The sequence below is a fragment of the Sebastes fasciatus genome, chromosome 1, assembly GCF_043250625.1.
Source record: "Sebastes fasciatus isolate fSebFas1 chromosome 1, fSebFas1.pri, whole genome shotgun sequence".
Lineage (NCBI taxonomy): Eukaryota > Metazoa > Chordata > Actinopteri > Perciformes > Sebastidae > Sebastes > Sebastes fasciatus.
In genome coordinates this window covers 37,441,040-37,463,353 of record NC_133795.1, presented here as the reverse complement: position 1 = coordinate 37,463,353, position 22,314 = coordinate 37,441,040, and the positions used below count along the sequence as shown (strand labels likewise).

Here is a 22,314-nt window from a genome sequence, read left to right as displayed (position 1 = left end):
AAAAAAAAGAAAAAGAGAATGATCATACCAACAAGTGGACAGCCAGAAACAAGTAGTATTTACATACAATGAAAAGCGTAGGAAAAATAAATTGTCAACACTTGATGCCTTGATTTACATATTCGAAAAGGAGCGAGAAGAAGTATAAACTTATTTAATCCCACCCCTTCTCCATAAATCAATTAAAAATTATTAACCAGCTTCCTTAATGAGCCATACATATACTCTAATTAAATTTTCCTAAATTTGTCTAACTCTAATTATTATTATTTATAATTATTCTAACTATAATTATTACCTTTAATCTGTGTCATACAGAAATATAAATTAATTAATGATATAATTATCCTTATCAAAATATAAATTTGTTATAAATCCACAATACCAATTCATTACTTATAATATAACTTAATCACAACACCAATTCATAACTTACATATTTATCTTAATCATATTGACTATTTGTTATCTTATTGTTCAACAGAGGCCATTTCAGTAGAGACATGAAATATATGACAATATAATAGAAATACTTTAGTTTTACTTTTGTAGGTGACGTTTTACTGGCGTCCGGTGGTTGCTTTCAGTCCAACATGGCGGAATGGGCGCTGATGTTGCTATGGAACCAACAGCTGAGTTTCGCCTCTTGGTGTATATGTGTTCTTTGCTTCACATCTATTTTTATCTGAACCCAGCAGTGTCAGGTTTCCCCCCGCCGGTGAGGCTCTCTCTCCGGTGTGACTCCTTCTCTACGTCGCCTCCACTCTCGCCATGTTGTCGGGTTAAATCTGTCGCTACACTCTTCACTTTTCATCGTAGAATAAGTTTCCCAACCCGACCCAACATGTCCAGTGTGTCCTACCACATCTCCAACCTGCTGGAGAAGATGACGTCAACTGACAAAGACTTCAGGTGAGACTCAACAGTTCATGAGCAGCTCCAGTGTCTCACAGTGAGAGGACACTTTTTAGTCCTGACTCCTTATGTGTGTCTGTCACTTTTATTTAAATGTCATCACACTGAAAGTCTACTTTTAACTACTTTAATAAGTGTGTGTCTGTGTGTGGGGGGGAGACGTACTCAGATCATTTACTTCAGTAGCCTACAAGAAGTAATACCACAGTGTAGAACATTCAAAACCTTACTTAAGTAAAAGTGCAACAGTATTAGCATCAAAATAATACTTAAAGTTCTACTACTCATTATGCAGAATAGTCTATAGTATATTATTGTATCATAATTATTGATGAATTATTGTATGGAGGACAGAACCTGCCAAAAATAAATGACTCAATAAATAAATAAATATGTCATTAAATGTAGGAAAAATAATATTAAAAATAAATGTAGCCATTAATTAATTGATAAAATGTGACAAAAATTTATATTTCTGTTTTAATTTGCTTATTTATTTATTTGTTTATTTATTTATCTTTGTATTAATTCCCTTATTTATTCACTCTTCCGTTTAATTTTCCCTTTTAATTGTTATGTTATTGTTTATTTTTGCATTATTTTTTATTTATTTCATATTTGTTTTTAAATGTATGTATTTATGTATTTATTTATTTATACCTGCACGATTTTCCCTTTGCATTTCAGCCCATATTTATTTTCCTAAACTTATTTATTTATGTATTCTTTTCTTTGTACATTTCTTTATGTATTCTGCCTCATTATGTAAATGAGGGGGCTGTCACTCAACGTTTGTCATCACTTCATTATAATATTTTTGCTGCATTTATTTAGTAATTTATTCATTTATTTTCGAGTTTGGCAGGTTCCGTCCTCCATATTCATGTGTTCATCACTTTAATGTTGCATCTGGTAAAGGTGGAGATCATTTTAATGAGTTTATATACTGCTGGTAGTTTAATCTATAATAATACATCAATTAAGTGAATGTACTTAGTTACTTCCCACCATTTGAGATTAGAGTGTCTGTAAATCAACAACATCATGAAAAATACAGATTTCACTCAACTCATCACCTTAATTAACTGATGTTTAAGTCTTTGGTGCCTGTCTTTCTTTTCCTGTTCTTGGGAGGGGATTTAGTGTCATAACAACATAAAAACAGACATTTTAATGAATTCATAATGTGTTTGTGTGACCAGGTTCATGGCCACTAACGACCTGATGCTGGAGCTGCAGAAGGACAGCATTAAGCTGGATGAGGACAGTGAGAGGAAGGTGGTGACCATGCTGCTCAAACTTCTGGAGGACAAGAACGGGGAGGTGCAGAACCTGGCCGTCAAATGGTAAAAACACAGTTCTTCAGTCTGTGTGGACGGATATTTACTCACTCGTTCCTGCTCAGGGTGATGGGGTGGGGGTTGATTAAGGACTACGCTGCATATTCATCATTTCACATTTAATGATATTGTGATTATTTTGCAGAATATTGAAAATCAAATGCTAATGTGAATGTGCAATATTTGACATGTTTCTCTACTGCGTCTTTGGTGTACCACTGTAATGTGATTTTGGATCCTTGACTTGAAAAAGTTTGAGATTGATCTCAAAATCTGGGTGCTGGATTTTTCTAACTTCCATTTATGTCCATCGCTCACTTTATGCTCCTCTGGGAAGCAAACGTTTAATAAATAAATAGTAAATAGTTATAATAGTATACATATTTATAATATTTTATCTATTTTTTTATTGATTCGTAGTCTGGCTCCTCTGGTGAGTAAGGTGAAGGAGCCTCAGGTAGAGACGATGGTGGACACGCTGTGTTCAAACATGATGTCAGACAAAGAGCCGCTGAGAGACATTTCCAGCATGGGACTGAAGACGGTGATTGCTGAGCTGCCGCTGTCTTCATCAGGTGAGGACTGTCATCATCATCCTCATCATCACCTATCCCTTCATTATCTATCATGGTGACAACAAGCTTCCATCTCACGTTAAAGATGCTGCTGTGTTTAAATTCAGAAGCCACATTCATTTCACAACTCTGCATTCAAGAGATTTCAATAACTACAAAATAGTTCCTGTAGTTTTTCTGTAGATATTTCAAGTGTCTACAGCATCACAGAGATCAGACTAAAATGTACATTAGACTATTAATGTTTATCCAAGTTGTATATTTGTATATTTTTATTAGGGCTGTCAATCGATTAGAATATTTAATCGTGATTAATCGCACATTTTTAACTGTTTTTAACTTCGAAATGTACCTTAAAGGGAGATTTGTCAAGTATTTAATACTCTTATCAACATGGGAGTGGACAAATATGCTGCTTTATGCAAATGTATGTATATATTTATTATTGTAAATCAATTAACAACACAAAACAATGACAAATATTGTCCAGAAACCCTCACAGGTACTGCATTTAGCATAAAAAATATACTCAAATCTTAACATGGCAAAGTGAAGCCCAACAGGCAACAACAGCTGTCAGTGTGTCAGTGTGCTGACTTAACTATGAACTACCCCAAAACTGCATGTGATTATCATAAAGTGGGCATGTCTGTAAAGGGGAGACTCGTGGGTACCCATAGAACCCATTTTCATTCACATATCTGGAGGTCAGAGGTCAAGGGACCCCTTTCCGCCCCAAAACTTAGTGTAATTTTGGAGTGTTATTTAGCCTCCTTCTTGACAAGCTAGTATTCAGGTCATTGAGTCAGTTAGTGAGGGCTTCCTCACATTAAAACTCCCTTTTTTGTTTATTTTTATTCTGCCAAAATTAGGCGGATGTCATCAGCATATTGGTGAATCTGAGCTATAAATAGAGACGCAGATACAGTATGAAGTACATATATTGCTGGTATATATAGCTAGTATGACATGGTTGGTACCGATGGATTCTTTAGGTTTTCTAGTTTCATATGATACCAGGATCTTCACTCTAGCTTTAAAACTGACCCGCTACAACTTAAAACTCACAAGTTGCGTTAATGCGTTAAAGAAATTAGTGGCATTAAAACAAATTTGTGTGAACGTGTTGTTATCGCGTTAACTTTGACAGCCCTAATTTTTATATTTAAAGGGACGGCCGGTAAATATACTTAAAATGACATGTTAAACAAATTGATTATTGTTACATGTTTGTTTTTTTAGTTGCCAGGTCTGTTGCTGTTCTAACTTCCCTCTGGGTTCTTGTGTTATTCATGTGGGTTGCCAGGTTTGACGCTGACAGTCAGTGTGTGCAAGAAGATTACCTCCCACCTGATCGGTGCCATGGGGAAACAGGAAGACGTGTCCGTTCAGCTGGAGGCTCTGGACATCCTGTCGGACATGTTGGGAAGGTAACAACTAAACAGAAAACATAAGGAATCCATTGGTAAAAGGTGCTAAATGCAGTACCTGTGAGGGTTTCTGGACAATATTTGTCATTGTTTTGTGTTGTTAATTGATTTCAAATAATAAATATATACACACATTTGCATAAAGCAGCATATTTGTCCATTCCCATGTTGATAAGAGTATTACATACTTAACAAATCTCCCTTTAAGGTACATTTTGAACAGATAAAAAATGTGCGATTAAATATTTTAATCGATTGACAGCTCTTGTGATAATTAGGTTTAGGTAACATAGTGATTTACTGATAATTAGGTAAAATAGCATGCTAACACGCTACACTACAATGGTGAACACACCAAATACAGCCTCACAGAGCTGCTAGCACAGACTGGAATATAATCTTTTATATTTATATGCTATATTCTTTTTATTTATTTATTGATATTTTATTGATATTTTTGATTCTCCAGGCTGAGTGGTGCTCTGGTCAGTTTCCACAGCTCTCTGCTCTCCAGTCTGCTGCCTCAGGTGAGAAACTGAGACTCCAAATAACAAAGACAAATGTGAATGTGGTACATTTCATTCTCTTCTCGTTGTAGGAGTACACAGAGTAGTAGTAGCAGCAGTAGTTGTAGTATATGTAATATTGCCTTTTTGCATGCAAAGTGTACGATTTTTATATTATTTAAATTTTCAGTCATTGTGACATATTGTGCTATATTTTATTTTACTGGATCTTATTTATATTTTATCTGTCTTTTCTTCTGTCCATCTGTGCGTTCGTTCGTTCGTTCATTCATTCATTTATTCATTCATTCATTCATTCACTCACTCACTCACTCACTCTTCCCCCTGATGCCCCGTCAGTTAACCAGCCCCAGGATGGCGGTCAGGAAGCGCTCCATCTTGGCTCTCGGTCACCTGGTGCCCTGCTGTAGCCCCGCCCTCTTCTCCCAGCTAATTGAACACCTGTTGACGGAGTTGGCCAAGGCCCCGCCCACTTCCATGACGAGGACGTACATCCAGTGCCTAGCGACCATCAGCCGTCAGGGCGGCCATCGAGTCGGTGAGATCTGTAGCTGCGTTCATGTGACCAGTTTAACGTCATAACTCTGGTCAGTTATCATGTTGATTTTTATTTTATTTATTATTATTAAAGCACTTCCTCGTCTTGCACCAGCAGTATTTGTCTGAACTGCTTCTAAACCAGGACGGCCACTCAGGTCCTCAAGTCTTTGAGTTCAGGACAAAAACTTCTGGAGGTGTTTAGTTTAGTTTAGTCTGAGTCTTTGGACCGGCTGATGGATGGTTAGGTGACTAAATCACCTGGTTCCTTACGACATCAGGCTTTAATCACTGGCCTTTAAAACAAAATAAAACACTAAACACAGAAGCTCAACAGATTTCCAAGATATATATTGGGTTTATATTTTAGATTGAAAAACCAAGAAACAAGATAACTTTTTTGTCTTTAAATGTTAACTTAAAACCAGGCATCAACCTCCGGGTCTGAGAAGTGAAGCCGATGCTGAAGTGCCTTAAACCTGCATTCTGTCTAACAGCCAGCAGGGGGCGACTCCTCTGGTTGTATAGAAGTCTATGAGAAAATGAGTCTACTTCTCACTTGATTTATTACCTCAGTAAACATTGTAAACATGAGTTTATCGTCTCAATCGCTAGTTTCAAGTCTTCTTCAATACAGCATGATGTTCATTTAGTAAATTATGGTCCCATTTAGAGTCAAATAGACCATAAAGCAGGGGATGCTTTAGGGCGTTGTGACCTTGTGATTGACAGGTCGCTACCACGGCTTTGTCCGGTCTGGGAGTTGTCCGTGTTTTTGTTTTAGAACTATAACCCTTTCACAGTGTGTTTTCACTTCATCAGAGTTAATTATAACATTTTTGTCTTATTCAGCGTTCGGTTGTACTTAGCTCCACCCTCTGATGTCACTTCTGGTTGCAAAAAACCAAGATGGCGACGGCCAAAAACCTGACTTTTTAATTGACGTTTTAATTATTTAGATAAAAACTCATAAACTGTACGTTCATTTTGTTTGTCTTTTATGTCTGTGTGTGTGTGTGTGTGTGTGTGTGTGTGTGTGTGTGTGCGCGCGTGTGTGCGTGTGTGTGTGTGTGTGTGTGTGTGTGATGTAGGTGAGCATTTAGAGAAGCTGATCCCGATGGTGGTGAAGTTCACCGCTGTGGAGGACGACGAGCTGAGAGAGTTTTGTTTCCAGGCCTTTGAAGCCTTCATACGCAGGTACACACACACACACACACACACACACACACACACACGGACACACACACACACACACACACATACACACACACACACACTCTATTATTCATGTCGTGTCCGTTGATTGACAGGTGTCCAAAGGAGATGTCCCCTCATATTGCCACAGTAACACAGCTTTGTCTGAAGTTCATGACCTTTGACCCTAACTACAACTATGATAACGAGCAAGAGGAGCAAGAGGACAGCATGGACATAGAGGACGGGCTGGATGAAGGTTATTTGTTTACTGTTTTCATCTCCTAATTAAATTACAAGTTCATACTTTATTTTGGGTTTATACCAGAACATGTTTACTTTACTCTCGTCTGTAAAGTAACTAAAGATGTAGTGGAGTAGAAGTATAAAGTGGTATCAAATGGAAATACTCAAGTACCTCAAATATGTACTTATACTTAGAGATAACTGTCTGGTCTCTTGACTCCAGAATCAGACGACGAGTACAGTGACGATGACGATATGAGCTGGAAGGTGCGGCGCTCCTCCATCAAGTGTCTGGAGGCGTTGCTCACCACGCGGCGGGACCTCATCCTCTCCTTCTACACCTCCATCTGCCCCGCCCTGCTGGCCCGCTTCAAGGAGCGGGAGGAGAACGTCAGGGCCGACGTCTTCGCCGCCTTCTCAACGCTGCTGAGACAAACACGAGCTGGACCGAGTCACCACGGCCTCATCACGGCCGCGTCCGACTCAGCGGGGAGCGGGGAGGAGGAGCCAGCCGTCGCCATGCTGAAGGAACAGGTACTGAAACATTTTACTACCAGTACACATAGAAACAGGTACAGAAAGTACTTGAACTTTCTGGGTGGAGTTGGACCGTCGCTGATGGTCAAACACACACAGCGCCACTGCTTCAACTGTACCGCATCATTCATAAAAGAAGTATACTCTAGTATCAATTTAGGACCATCTTAGGACGAGGGGAGAACATTTCTCTTTGTTGATAACATTAAAAGTAAAGTAAAGATGTAAATATATATATACATATACGTATCAACAAACAATAAAACCAAAACAACAACAATGTGACATTATTAGTTGCACATAAACTGTAGCTCCTTCAGAAAAACATTCAAGGGCTTCCCTTGGTACCTCTACGAGTTTTCACTATTCAGTTACTGAACTACGTGTGGATGCGATGTTAAATTTGGAAGTTAAAGGCAGAGTCGGTAATGTTGAGAAACCAGCAAAATGATCCAACCTAAAAACAGCCCCGTGTTGCAAACTGTTCTCCAGTGAAAGTTTGGGCTGAATGAAATGATTGGATGGTTTATTACAGAGTATTTGATTTATTGATTGCTGTCGGAGTGTAATGAGAATTTCAACAAATATAACACATAAACAAAAGGATTGGGAGGTACGTTTTACAGCTTGTGTTCTGGTTACCAGCTGAGATTCTCTCAAACAGATCAGTGAATAATAAGTAAAACAGAAACTCAAATAGCAAATGCATGATCTGTGTGTGTGTGTGTGTGTGTGTGTGTGTGTGTGTGTGTGTGTGTGTGTGTGTGTGTGTGTGTGTGCAGGTGCCCCTGATAGTGAAGACTCTCCACCGACAGCTGAAGGAGAAGAGCATTAAATCTCGACAGGGCTGCTTCCTTCTGCTCACTGAACTGGCTCACACTGTACCTGGAGCTCTGGAGCCGCACATACCTGCACTGATACCTGGTAACACGCACACACACACACACACGCACGCACGCACGCACACACACACACACACACACACGCACACAAATTGCCTTTTTCTTTCTTTTTATTTCCCGTTCAGCCCTCCTAACATCTATACGTCTTTATTACACGGCTCTGTTGAATAATTGATTCTGATTGGTCAATCACGGCGTTTTACGGTCTGATATTTTTTTTATAGCAGACTGTTGCTATGTATAACAGATCGTTGCTATGTATAACAGACCGTTGCTACGTATAACAGACCGTTGCTATGTATAACAGACCGTTGCTAAGTATAACAGACCGTTGCTACGTATAACAGACCGTTGCTATGTATAACAGACCGTTGCTATGTATAACAGACCGTTGCTACATAAAACAGACCATTGCTACTTATAACAGACTATGTATAGCAGACCGTTGCTATGTATAGCAGACTGTTGCTACGTATAGCAGTTCTGATGTCGGACTCTGGAGGATCGTTTTTGTGTCAAATTATTGATTTCTTCGGTAAGTAGCCGTGTAATAAGCGGGACAGCTAGCGGGTCATTGCATCGGCCTGTCGGGGATTCTTTCACATCAATGACCGGCTCGCTGTACATTATCTATTATTAATTGTTAGTTAGCAAGATATCTCAGAACTACTTGAAGTATTTCAGTTAAACTTTGTGGAAAGTTGCATGACCTGTTTGGTCCAATATAACAGACCGTTGCTACGTATAACAGACCGTTGCTATGTATAACAGACCGTTGCTAAGTATAACAGACCGTTGCTACGTATAACAGACTATGTATAACAGACCGTTGCTACGTAAAACAGACCATTGCTACTTATAACAGACTATGTATAGCAGACCGTTGCTACGTATAACAGACCGTTGCTATGTATAACAGACCGTTGCTACGTAAAACAGACCATTGCTACTTATAACAGACCATGTATAGCAGACCGTTGCTATGTATAACGGACCGTTGCTATGTAAAGCAGACCGTTGCTATGTATAACAGACCGTTGCTATGTATAAGGGACCGTTGCTATGTATAACAGATCGTTGCTATGTATAACAGACCGTTGTTATGTATAACAGACTGTTGCACGGCTCTGTTGAATACTCGATTCTGATTGGTCAATCACAGCGTTCTACGGTCTGTTATTTCTTTATAGCAGAATGTTGCTACGGACGCTCTGATCACAGACTCTGGAGGACCACGTCCGATCATATCAATGCACAGAAAGAAGTCCGGTAAATTTAACTGCGGCACAAAATAGACGTTAGGTTTCCGTTCCTCCATCAGAAAACACCATGGAGTATTTTTCTGATAAGAATTTTAATATATTTGGAGAGCACGAAACTTTAGATTCATGGTTAACGGCAGAAGAGTCCCCAGTGAAGAAAAGAAAGAGAGAACAAGAAAACAGAGCAGAAAAAGCGAGACGGGTTAAAAAACACAAAGAGCAGGACGACAAAGGAATCGACAGACATGAAGTTAACACTAAACGGAATACGGTACGGGCGCGTTTAAATCGAAAAGAAAATGTAATTTACTGGACAGAAAACCTCAATCAGATGCCGCGGCCATTTTATGCATCGACAAGAAGGACACATCCAGATGAATGAGGACAGAAACATCAACATTAATATTCCAAGAGACGTCCCACTCACCTCGTCTCACTTCACCATCAATGGAAATGTTCAGTTTAATGTGAATTACAGCTAACGAGTCAGCAAATCTTAAACTACATTTACGTTGCTACGGACTCGGTTCCAACCGTGTCAAACGGACTAATTTTACTAGCGGAAGAATTCAAAACATTTTTATATCAATTAAAATAATGTTTTAAATTAATATTTTGTGTCAAATTATTGATTAATTTAGTACGTAGCCGTGTAATAAGTGTAATAATGTACAGTGAGCCGGTCGTTATTGCGAAATGAATCTTTCGCTTCACGTCGGGATCGACGCGATAACGACCGGCTCGTTGTACGTTATCTCTTACTTACGTTCAGCTGCTTCCCTGCATCCCCTTGCTCTCTCCTCTTCTTTTTTCCCTTCCTTCCTCCTTCCTTCCTTCCTTCCTTCCTTCCTCCTTCCTCCTCCAGGCATCATCTTCTCCCTGACAGACAGGTCCACCTCCTCCACCATGAGGATCGATGCTCTCTCCTTCTTCCACGTCCTCCTCCTCTCCCACCCTCCTCAGGCCTTTCAGACACACATGCAGGTCCTCTAAACCTCTTTAAAGCTCTGCTTCATGATAATGTGCATATTGTTTAAAATGACTATTTGCTGATATGAATAAGTTTGAGGCTCAGTCTGAAGATGAACAAATGAAGCCTTGTCTTCGTGGCTGCAGGTGCTGCTGCCTCCGGTGGTGGCGTGTATAGAAGACTCTTTCTATAAGATCACGTCGGAGGCTCTGCTGGTCGCCCAGCAGCTTGTCAGAGTGATGAGGCCGCAGGGACAGACCGCCACCGCCGCAGGATTCGACCCCAAACCGTTTGTCAGAGAGGTGAGAAGGGTCGGGGGGGTTCACCGGCTGTTTGGTGCTTTGGCTCTATAATATCACCGTAGAGATGTAATATCCTGTCGTCATTATTAACACCCAGAACACCGGTAAATGTTAGTACAGTCTGTTAGTTTGTCTGTACAGATTCAACCTGAAGCTCTGACAGATCAGTTGTAGTTTGATGTGCAGTTTAAGGGTCATGATGACTGTGGAATGCCAGGAATATTCAAAGTGGAAACTTTCCATGGGAATTAACGGGAATGAAATGAGAATATAAAGGTTATCTGTTTAGAGTTTATTTACCATGCAGATAGAAACTAACCTTTTACAAAATACATTAATTTGTCAAATAAAAGCAAATGTGCTATGTGGTGAGTTAACTAATGGAATGAGGACAATGTGGGCTGTGTGCAAACTTAGGGTTTAAAGTAGGGATGCACCGATAGCGGATCAGATATCGGGCCGATAATGACTCAAACAGCTGGATCGGGTATCAGTGACATTGGATCCGATCTATTCTAGTCAGTTCTATGTTTATATACTATATACATTTAATTCCTGTTTATGTTTTGACCAATTTGTTGCTGCATTAAAAAGGGTTACAGTTGAATTATAATTCCTGTTAATTTAGAAGATTTTTTACCAAGTTGCTAGTGTACAATTTATTATTCTAATAATAAATAAATATTGTTTAAATAATGTATAAATAAAATAAATGTTTGTATTTATTTGTTATATTTTTTGACAAAGTTAAGAAAACAATAGTCAAGCGTGATGTTTCCTTACACATAAAAGAACAGTGACGTCCACACAGTGAGGCATGCAGCTAATTAAACACTGGTATCGCTGCTATCACTGGTAGCCCAGGTTTCGCTATCGGTATCAGGACTTGAAAAGTTGGATCTTTGCATCTCTAGGTTAAAGTGAACAACTAATTTATAAAATAAATGTTTTCCAATAAAGAAATAGATTCCCCCCAAGTAAGTTCACTATTACAAGGTATGATTTTTATATTGAAATTGTGCATTCGTAGCATAAAGGTTCTGTCGTGCAGAAATGTCAATTAAAACATGTTTACAAGATCAGTGTCTGTCCAGCTTTAGAGATGGTCAACAACCATCTGTTGGAAGTGTTTCATCTACATCGAAAAATCACCACATGTTGTTTCTCCAAGGTGTTTTGTGTAACTCTGAAGAGGCTGAAAGCAACAGACATCGACCAGGAAGTGAAAGAGAGGGCTATTTCCTGTATGGGTCACATGGTGTGTCACCTTGGCGACCACCTGGGGGCGGAGCTGCAGGGCGTTTTGGAGATCTTCCTGGAGAGGTTGAAGAATGAGATCACAAGGTTGACAGCAGTCAGGAGCATCACCCTTATCTCTGCATCTCCACTAAAGGTTCAGTGTGAAACACAACATTTTACTGCACAATCAATACTTTTACTTTAACTACTTTAACTACAGTTAGCTGATTACATACTTTTACTTCATTAAGTATTCAGTTCAGTTGAGTATTTCCACAGTGTGGTGTTAGTACTTTTACTGCAGTACAGGATGTGAATGCTTCTTCCACCTCTGGAAAGCAGTGACTGATAAATAACTTTCCGTCTCCGTCTCGTCCAGATCAACCTGTCGTCCATCCTGCCAGAGACTCTGTCTGTGTTGGGGTCTTTCTTGCGGAAGAACCAGCGTGCTCTGAAGCTCGGCACGCTGGCGTGTCTGACCTCGTTGGTCACGCATCACTCTGCCAGCATCAAACCTGCAGCGCTGGAGCCTGTTCTGAGCGAGCTGCCTGCTCTGGTGGACGAGAGCGACATGCACGTATCACAGGTACTGGACTTAACACCAGCACTCATTAATCAGGCTCCTTCCACCGTGCTCACTGTGACATTTAGAGAATACATGATGGCAAACATTGATGAAGAGTCTGGTGACCTGGACAAGGGTAGATATTATTTAAAGGAGTAATCAAGAGACATGGATATACACTACCTCACCTATTACAGACTAGAAGGCACTCAGACACTACATATTCGCCACGGTTTCTGCTTTTGATGAATTTTAGGAAGACTTTTGTAACACTTTGACCAGGGACAACAGATGAAAAATAGCATTCTGGCATTTTTTATATGTGTATTTATACATTTTCTTTATCCCTCAAATAAACGAAACTAAAATAGACAAAAAAAATATTTAAAAAATAAAACCTCCTTGGCTGAGGTAAGTATTATCTTCCAGTCCTGTTGACCAGTGCTGTGTATATAGATATTGTTATATAATACATGTAGTATTTTAACATGTTGCGTGTCTCTGTAGGTATCCGTGACCTTGCTGACCTGCATGGCCAAAGCCTGCCCCTCGTCTCTGGCTAAGATCAGCTCCTCCGTGCTGCCGGGAGTCTTCAGACTCGTCCACTCTCCTCTGCTGCAGGGTGGAGCGCTGGCAGCCATACTGGACTTCCTACAGGCACTGGTGCTGTCCAAAACCAGTAACCTGGGCTACAGGTACCATGGGGCCAGTTGCATTAAAGTAGACCTAGCTTTGTCTTGACTTTAGGTCAGACTTGCAATAGACACTTCAATTTGTCTGTTGCATAAAACTTCCCATCAAGTGACTAATGTAAGACTGACTTCGATAGCCTGTCTAGCAATGCATTATGGGTGAAATAAGACAGAAGCGGGGAAAAAAACAGCACAAATCCAACAGTTGTTAGAGCTGTTACAGATGTTCAAAAACAATTCAAGAACATGGTACTAAAATTCAAAAAAGTAATGGAAGCACAGTTAACATAGTTAGCTAAACATTAGCTAAAAGTAATGTGTAAAACAGTTGACATAGTTAGCTAAAGTGATAATGAAAACTTTCCAAAACCCACAATGTTGAAATTATTTCAGGTGATTAGAAGCCCATTAAAACACAATAGAGGACTAAAACAGCATGTTAAGAGCCTGTAAAAGCATAAACGTGTTGTTAGAATCAAGGCTCCAGGGTGTGGAGTAAAGATACTGATATCCAACTGATTACAAACGGACCCTTAAAGGTCAATTCTACAGATTTATTTTATACATAAAGATCAGTTATAATATGTCTTCTGTAGCTCAGGAGGAGCTTTGTAAAATTTGAGAAAATAATTCAGATTATGCCATCAGAGGTTACGATTATGCCGTCTGCGTTACGAACTGGGGGCGTGGAGCCTGAAAGACATACAGTGTGTTCCAATCCGCGTACTTCTGTACTTACACTTACTACTTTGAGTGCATAAGTGCGTTCACACTGGGAAGTACGGCAAAATGCAGTGCACTCAAAGTACCCGGATGCTGTACTCAAAACGGTCAGATCGTTGAGTGAGGAACGCTGGACACGTTCCACACTCAACTGTCGCCATCTTGGCTACATAGCGGAAGGGGCGGAGCCACGACCACTATTCAAACATAACAGAATAAAACAATACAATACGTAAACATACCGGTGCATTTTCAGCCAACAGGAGGACACATCGTAGGCGTAGGCGACGACGTTGGAAACGTAATTTCCACTCTGCTTTAATTTTTTTTCAGAAGATATTTTGGCGGGTAGCGAGCCGCGGTCAAATGTTGCGATCGTCATTTCCGGTTAGTGCGCTGCAGAGTATTCGATTTGAGACAACCCTACCCCGCTGAAATTTACGCACTACTCAAGTGAGTACACAGTGCACTACATTGAAGTGTACTTCTGGAAGTAGGTGGATTGGAACACACTCATAATCTCTATAAACAGATTCACAAGTAGAATCTGTAGCAGCAACGGGACGAGATTTTGGTACCGGAAGAGTTCTAGTTTCCATTTGTAGTCCGAGTAGTAGTCTATTGACCAATCAAGTTTGAGCAGGTTTTGATTGAATCCTCTCCTCCTCCTCCTCCTCCTCTCCTCCTCCTCTCAGTCAGTTGCTGAAGTCTCTCACAGCTCCGTTCCACAGCTCCAAGACTTCAGACACCACCATCATCCACAGACAGTCGTACCAGTCTGTAGCTCGCTGTGTGGCTGCTCTGTCCTCCTCCTGCCCCACAGAGACACCAGCCACTGTAGCCGGACTCCTGCAGGAGGTGAGTGGGAGTCTGTACACTGGTAAAATACAGGGTCCAAAGTAGACTGAAGTTTTTGCCGGTACTACTAACCCAACCTCCATCGCTTCATGTTGTTCTCATTCCAACCTCCAACTTCATGCATCATGTAGAGCTAATTATTTATTTAAATGGTGGAAGTGTCACAGAATAATTTGTGAATGTTGACAAAACTTTCAAAATCATAACAATTTGTTTTTGTATTAAATTAGAAGAAAATTACAACTAAATTCATTTACGAGCACAGTGTGTGTTTAGGAAGTAAAGATGTGCACACTGTTACGCCAGCAGAGCTACAGAAATCTGTCATTTTACTTAGGAGATTTTTGCAAGATATTCATGCTTGTCAAAAACCCACAACACTCGATATCAGTCAACTTCTGCTGCAGCCGCAGCAGAAGTTGACGTTTGCCAGCAACCAAACAGTTTCGGAAAAGCAGCAAGCCCAGATTTAAAGCCTGCAGGTCTGTGCAGGACACAAACACACTGACACGGGAACAATTTAGAAGCAATTTATTAGAAAACTAGAATGGCACTCGGAGATGTTTTCATGATGTGTGTTCTTGTTGAAATGTGATGGTGAGTGACGGGTTGTATCAGTGGGTTTTAACAGGCAACTGCTGACCCCTCTCCTCCACTCTCCTCTCTCCTCTCCTCTCCTCTCCTCTCCTCTCCCCTCTCCTCTCCTCTCCTCTCCTCTCTCCTCTCCTCTCCTCTCCTCTCCTCTCCTCTCCTCTCCTCTCCTCTACTCCTCTCTCCTCCTCTCCCCTCTCCTCTCCTCTCCTCTACTCCTCTCTCCTCTCCTCTCCTCTCCTCTCCTCTCCTCCTCTCCTCCTCTCTCCTCTCCTCTCCTCTACTCCTCTCTCCTCCTCTCTCTTCTCCTCTCCTCTCCTCTCAGGTGAAGAATCCTGGTTCTCCAGAGTCTACTAGAGTCCTGGCTCTGTTGTGTCTGGGGGAGGTGGGGAGGAGTGGCAGCCTGGGAGGAAGTAAGGAGGTGCAGGGAGTCCTCCTGGAGGCCATCTCCTCCACCAATGAGGAGGTAAGACCAACATGGCTCCCAGGTTACAAATAACCATTATTTGCATTATTGATTAATGTATTAATTATGTAGAAAAGTAAAAAAAGAAAGGTTGAAAATGTTCTCTTGTGAGCTTCGAATATATTTGCTGAAAGTGAGAAAAAAACGTCCTTCTCTCTTCAACAATGAACTCTTCCTGGATGAATGAACATATTTATTTTTTAATATTAATAGTATCTAGTTTGTGGTTTCAGGTGAAGACGGCGGCGTCCTGCGCTCTAGGCAGCATGGCGGTCGGCAGCCTGAAGGACTACCTGCCCTTCCTGCTGAAGGAGATCTCCTCCCAGCCGCGGAGACAATACCTGCTGCTGCACTCCCTCAAAGAGGTCATCAGGTGTCTGCTTTTATTCCACTCTTCCTCTTTCAATGCATCTTTTCTCTTTTTTCTCCTCATATTTTCTGAATCCATTATTTTACAAAGTTGCACCAGAGAACGTCACTCTATGGTGCCCTCAAGTGGCAGTTAAAGACAAAACGTAAAGCCTCTGAACAGCCACACGGGTGTTATTCTGACTGATCAGAGCTCTGCTCAGGTTGAAGCTTTGATGGGAATTTATTAATTCACAAATCTTCATCTACCAATAAGAATGACACAGGTGTGATTTGTCCCCCCCCGCCCTAACAAAGCTAACAGGAGACTCTGGAAGAGGTCAATCAGTTAGTCTAACAGGCCCACAGAGTCCTGAGCAGAGGTCTAATCAGACATAGTAACTGAGAACACCTGGTGGGTGATCAGAGGCTTTAATAGAAGATCATAGAATATATCTAATAAAATAATTATAGAATCATGCAGAAATCAAATCATGTAGCCTTCATGTCTACATGTCCTGTGTAGTGTGGACCTGACATTAGTGTACAGAAGTAAGATAAGAGGATTTTGTTTTGTTTTGGGTTTTTTGTTTTTTGATCCAACCAGAATATAATTTTGGCAAAATTAACTTTTTTTTAAGTGGGGATGTGTTTCTTCCTTCTGCAGCCTCACTTTATTATCTAAGATGGTAAAACCTGTATTTTGTGCAACTTGAACCAGATTCCCTGTAAAGTTTGGTAAAAGCCTTCTTCCTCCTCCTCCTCCTCTTCTTCTTCTTCTCTCCCTGTGTCTCTGCCAGTGCCTGTCCAGCCTCCAGTCTGTCGCCCCATGTGGAGTCCATCTGGACTCTGCTGTTTCAGAACTGTGAGTGTCAGGAGGAGGGAACCAGGAACCTGGTGGCTGAATGTCTGGGGAAACTGACCCTGGTCAACGCCGCCCAGCTGTTACCACGACTGAAACAGCAGCTCAGAGCTGGTACCAAGTTTCTTTCATTGATTCACTCACAAGATGTTTCTGATGATGGAGATTAAGTCTGTCTGTCCATCCAACACTTAAATATATCTAGAAACCAGAAACCAGTAAAAGTACTAATACCACACTGTGAAAATACTGTTAAAGTACAAGTGTTTTGGTGTTATAGGTGTTTTCTTCCAGCCTTGTGTTTTGTAGTTGTCTCTCTACTGAGTTATTGTGATTATGTTAATGTTCCATTGTTCTGTTAAAGGTTAATTTAGGGGTTAATAATTAAAATAGATGTCATCCTGCCCCCTACAGGTTCTCCTCTGGCTCGCAGCACGGTGGTGACAGCGATCAAGTTCACCATCGTTGACCAACCTGCCCCCATAGACTCACTGCTGAAAGACTGCATAGGTACAAAACACACACACTCTTCTTTAGGTTTATTTTGAGGACAAACCTGAAAACGAATCCTCATTTTAAAGGATCGTTCCACATGTCTGTCTTAAAGTCACAGTGAAGTTGAAGTTAGAGCATGTTTAGCTTCAGTAATGTGACGTATTTGTGGCGGGATTTAGTCATGCGAGAGATTTAAATGAAATCTACAGATTTGATGAGGCTTAGAAGAGAGCGAGCTGACCTCCACCAACACCTCCCTCACCCACGTTGTGAGATCAGGAGGATAAATGGTCAAATTAATGAATTCAATGTTTGGAAATTAAATGTTTAATTTTAACTGTTAGGCTACTTTAAACCAGACTAAGAAGTGGACGTTGTCACCATGATGCCACCCATTGGTTTGTGGACTGCAGTTTTGAAGCCTTGAGTTTGGCATTTTGTCCATCTCCATCTTGGTTCTTGGCCGTCACCATCTTGGCTTCCTTAGGTTTTCTAGTTTCATATGATACCAGTATCTTTACTCTAGCTTTAAAACTGAGCCGCTACGACCTAAAAATCACAAGTTGCGTTAATGTGTTAAAGAAATTAGTGAAGTTAAAACCAAGTTGCATTAACGTGTTATTTTCTTGTTAACTTTGACAGCCCTAATAAACACATATATTTAAAACAATATCTGCAGTTTTACTTGGAAAATGAGAATCTTTCATATAAAACAGAAATTTATAAAACAAAATGTGTAAAATATACCTGTTTTTAAATGAGTTAGTGTACAGTATCTGTGTTTCACAGTATAAAGAATATAATAATAATATAATATAATATAGTGTGCAGTAAAGATTTGTATTAATGTAACGCACATATGCACACTGAAAGAGTTAATGCTGTACTCATTCCTCCTGTACATACTGGCTGTGAAGAGATCCTGTTGTACTGGAAGTGATGGGGGACAAAATCCACACGTTAAAAATCATTAATATGCGTTAACCAAATCAAGTGTGTGTCTCCTAAAGTTAGTCTTTTTAGTACTAAACTCACCTTTTCAATGGACATATGAACATGTGGGTGTTTTTCAGGCGACTTCCTGAAGACCCTGCAGGACGAGGACATCAACGTGCGCCGCGTCTCTTTGGTGATGTTTAACTCTGCAGCTCACAACAAGCCCTCTCTGATCCGCGGTCTCCTAGCAACCGTGCTGCCTCACCTCTACAAGGAGACCCAGATCAGGAAGGACCTCATCAGAGAGGTGGGTTTGGCTGGTTTCATGTCTGTTCATGTCTGACGTTCATGTGTTAATGACTGTGTGTGTGTGTGTAGAGCAGGTGGAGATGGGTCCGTTCAAACACACTGTGGATGACGGTCTAGATGTGCGTAAAGCGGCGTTCGAGTGTATGTACACTCTGCTGGACAGCTGCCTGGAGGGGCTGAACGTCCTGCAGTTCCTGGATCATGTGGAGGAAGGACTCAAAGATCACTATGATATCAGGGTGGGTTGAAAATACTGAAAATATCAACTTATGTCGCATTCACACCAAGAGCAAAGCAAATTTTCACCTCCTTTTACTCACGTGGGTTGGACCGCCGGTGTGTGTGTGTGTGTGTGTGTGTGTGTGTGTGTGTGTGTGTGTTGTAGATGCTGACTTTCCTGATGCTAGCCAGACTGGCCTCTCTGTGTCCTGCAGCTGTTCTCCAAAGACTGGACCGACTGATAGAGCCTCTTAAAGCTACGTGCACTACCAAGGTACCAGCACATCATTCATAGTATTCATGTTATCATTCATATAAACACTAACGTACAGCACAGCTTTACATTACACGTCCACGGGCTTTTTAAATAGAGACTATTTCTTATCTTATAGATTTCTATTCACTTTTCTTTTAACTTCAAAATAAGTTGTTTATATATTACCAACTGTACTTTGTTAAAGGTTCTCTACACAGCTCGTCTTTCCATCAGATTACAACATGAGTATATATGATAATATAACGTCCACAGAAACATCTTTATCTTTTACTCAGGAAGAAATGTGGGCTGTGAGTTTTGACCACATGTTGAATTTTTCAGTCATATCAAACACATCGATCAACAGGATGAAGCTTTAAAGCCCCCCCGCCCACTCCACCTCCAGCGAGTGTTACTTCCTGTTTTTTGGTTAACGTTCTTTCTCAAACAGAGAATGGGGGTGTAGTTAATAATCAGACGTAATTCATCACCATGGCAACCAGATTGCATCGTTTTTCAAACCAGTTTAGATGAATTTACTGTTTATCAGACCACAAATGAGACCAGAATTATCTCAACACACCGACTCTCTCTCACTCTCTCTCTTCTTCATCGTCTCCTCCTGGTGACCAGAGCACCAGAGAACGGATAGACGTGTTGCCGAGGTCCGCCGTTTGAAATGTAGTTTCGGGGACGTTTTGGAGGTTCACCGTCCACCAGCACCGACTGGTCTCTCCTCAGCTCCAGCACCGACTGGTCTCTCCTCAGCTCCAGCACCGACACCGCACCGGGCTGCACTGAGATCCGTTTACTTCTCTAACGGGACTTTTCTCTGGTTTTCTGTTGAGCTGAAAGTTGTGCTCCCCGTTGTTCAGACCTGTTAGAGGCCCACAAACCTCCGGTATCAGCTGCTTTCTGTTAATTTACCTTCAGCAGGAGGAGACGGTGAAGAACAGAGCGAGTGAGAGAGACAGTCAGTGTGTCGGGTTAATTCTGACGGTGGGATTTTGTGTAATTCAGTGTGTTGATTTCACCCGTTCACCGTACACACACAAATGCCACGGTAAAAATAAACACACTAAACTAAAAAATAAAATGAAAACACTCAGTTAGTTGATGAAAGAAGTTGTGCTAGCTAACTACAGCTAACTAGCTCACTAACTAGAAAGAAAAAACTGACGGACAGATAAACAGATTCATCAGTTTACTGCTGCTCAGATCACTCAAACGATCATGAGTGCTCCTGCAGCTTGGAGGATGACCTTTGGCCTGCAGCTTCTACTATAGTCAGACATCATATTCACGTCTTACAAACAAGCTTCTTTTTTTTTTTACTTTGAGCACAAAATTATTTGTCAAAACAGAATTGGAAACAGTGTTGCTGATCAACTTAGTCAGGAAATGACTCAAAGAAATATAAAATATCAAAGAAATGACAAAATAAACTGGAGGGGGGCTTTAACTGTATCTTTGAAAAGAGCAGCGTTTTCCACTTGAACACCGATTTGTAACATTGGTACTGTTTTAAAGTTTTAAAACAGCCCCCATTTCAGTTTGTAAAGTAAATCATTTTTTAAAAAAGGTTGCTTAATTTGAGATATAACATTGGAGTTAACACATTTATATTACATTTCCCCCAAAAAATCTATATATTTATTGTAAAAATAATGCATGAGGAGTACATTATTAATAAGCACGTGATGATGATTCCCACATCACTGAAATGAACGTGGACCTGCAGGTGAAGGCTGGTTCAGTGAAGCAGGAGTTTGAGAAGCAGGAGGAGCTGAGGCGCTCGGCCATGCGCGCCGTCGCAGCCCTGCTGGCCGTGCCCGAGGTGGAGAGGAGCCCCAGCATGGCCGACTTCGCCAACCAGATCAGAACCAACGCCGACATGGCGTCCATCTACCAGAGCATCCAGGGAGGGGAGGGAGGGGGCTTAGGGCCCGCAGAGAGCATGGATGTGAGCTAGACGATGGATGATAGAGGAGGACATGTTTTGTTATGATGGTTTTATAGGTAAAAGCCTTTTTAAAGAAGCTGTTCAAATGTGTTCAACAATCACAGCTGTATTTTGAAAACTGGGTGTTTTAGTATGAATTCCCTCGATATATTTAATATACACTGTGGACTTAAACGGTTTCTTTTGACCCATTTTGTGTTCTTCCCAGTCAGAACTGGGTTTAATGTAGTTCACATGAAATAAAGTGGGAGCAACACTGTGAGGTGTCTCAGTGCAGTTTGTGTCTGATATGTTGCCACTAGGTTTTAATCATCATGTAAAATCTGCTGGTTGGTCTTTCCATCAGATTACAACATGAACGTAACGTCAACACAAACATCTTCAATGTGGGCAGTGAGTTTCGACCACATTTTTCACACATTTTTTAGTGATATCAAAGTGACTCATCGATCAACAGGATGAAGCTTCACTTTGTAACGTTGATACTGGTTCAAAGTTTTAAAACGGCCCCCATTTCACTTCTTTATTCTCCATCACTAAAACTCAGAGGGATATGTTGTACTTTTTACTCTCCTACATGCATTTGACAGATATAGTTACTTTAAGATCTGAATACTTCTTCCACAAACAAACACACAAACACAGCCTATTATTTTAGAAGGAACCAGTTAAATGGGATATTACAGTTTTCGTACATGTCCATGTCCATGTCCATGAGGAAGAGGAGAAGAAGTCAGAACAAATGGAGCAGACCATAAAAAAGTAAAGTAGCTAATTCATTTTCTACTTCTCGTATATCATAAACCCTTTAAAGGGACTATTTGTAAGATTCAGAAATGCTGCTTAACAGCGACACCTGTGGCCTTGAAATCAACGAAAGTCAGCGTCGAGCTCGCGCTAGCTCGCTCTACATAGACATGAACGAGCATTGCTCAAAACAGTGAGGCGACAGACGTCAGCTAAAACCACAATATCACTCTATAGTTCAGCTGCTTGGCAGTAATGTTAGCTGACCAGACGAAGGTCTCTCCATGAATCACTGCTGATCCTAGTGT

At 40.8% G+C, this 22,314-nt stretch overlaps 1 protein-coding gene across 2 annotated transcripts; it reads left to right on the top strand.

The window, feature by feature from the left end:
• Positions 1 to 562: 562 nt before the first annotated feature.
• On the top strand, positions 563 to 21,518 carry LOC141774633 (cullin-associated NEDD8-dissociated protein 1-like). 2 transcript variants are annotated; one of them, XM_074647446.1, is made up of 24 exons: positions 563 to 912; positions 2,118 to 2,261; positions 2,676 to 2,830; positions 4,137 to 4,260; positions 4,730 to 4,787; positions 5,127 to 5,325; positions 6,416 to 6,521; positions 6,635 to 6,777; positions 6,988 to 7,298; positions 8,084 to 8,225; positions 10,331 to 10,449; positions 10,582 to 10,737; positions 11,909 to 12,130; positions 12,356 to 12,562; positions 13,049 to 13,236; positions 14,652 to 14,814; positions 15,731 to 15,871; positions 16,105 to 16,244; positions 17,020 to 17,195; positions 17,496 to 17,591; positions 18,650 to 18,819; positions 18,896 to 19,060; positions 19,207 to 19,314; positions 21,038 to 21,518. In XM_074647446.1, the coding sequence occupies exons 1-24, from the start codon at positions 602 to 604 to the stop codon at positions 21,266 to 21,268; spliced, it is 3,975 nt and encodes a 1,324-aa protein (XP_074503547.1). In that variant the 5' UTR covers positions 563 to 601; the 3' UTR covers positions 21,269 to 21,518. The 2 variants fall into 2 exon arrangements, 1 of the variants encoding a protein (XP_074503547.1); XR_012595390.1 differs by lacking the exon at positions 21,038 to 21,518 and having other exon boundaries at positions 564 to 912; positions 18,891 to 19,060; positions 19,207 to 19,342.
• The last annotated feature ends 796 nt before the right edge of the window (positions 21,519 to 22,314 follow it).

Bases quoted from the DNA above. Each gene is read 5' to 3' on its own strand.
- LOC141774633 (XM_074647446.1), top strand. From the start codon at position 602: ATGGGCGCTGATGTTGCTATGGAACCAACAGCTGAGTTTCGCCTCTTG. The intron at 15,872-16,104 runs GTAAGACCAACA...TTGTGGTTTCAG, and splicing joins TCTCCTCCACCAATGAGGAG to GTGAAGACGGCGGCGTCCTG. The intron at 17,592-18,649 runs GTACAAAACACA...GGTGTTTTTCAG, and splicing joins ACTGCTGAAAGACTGCATAG to GCGACTTCCTGAAGACCCTG.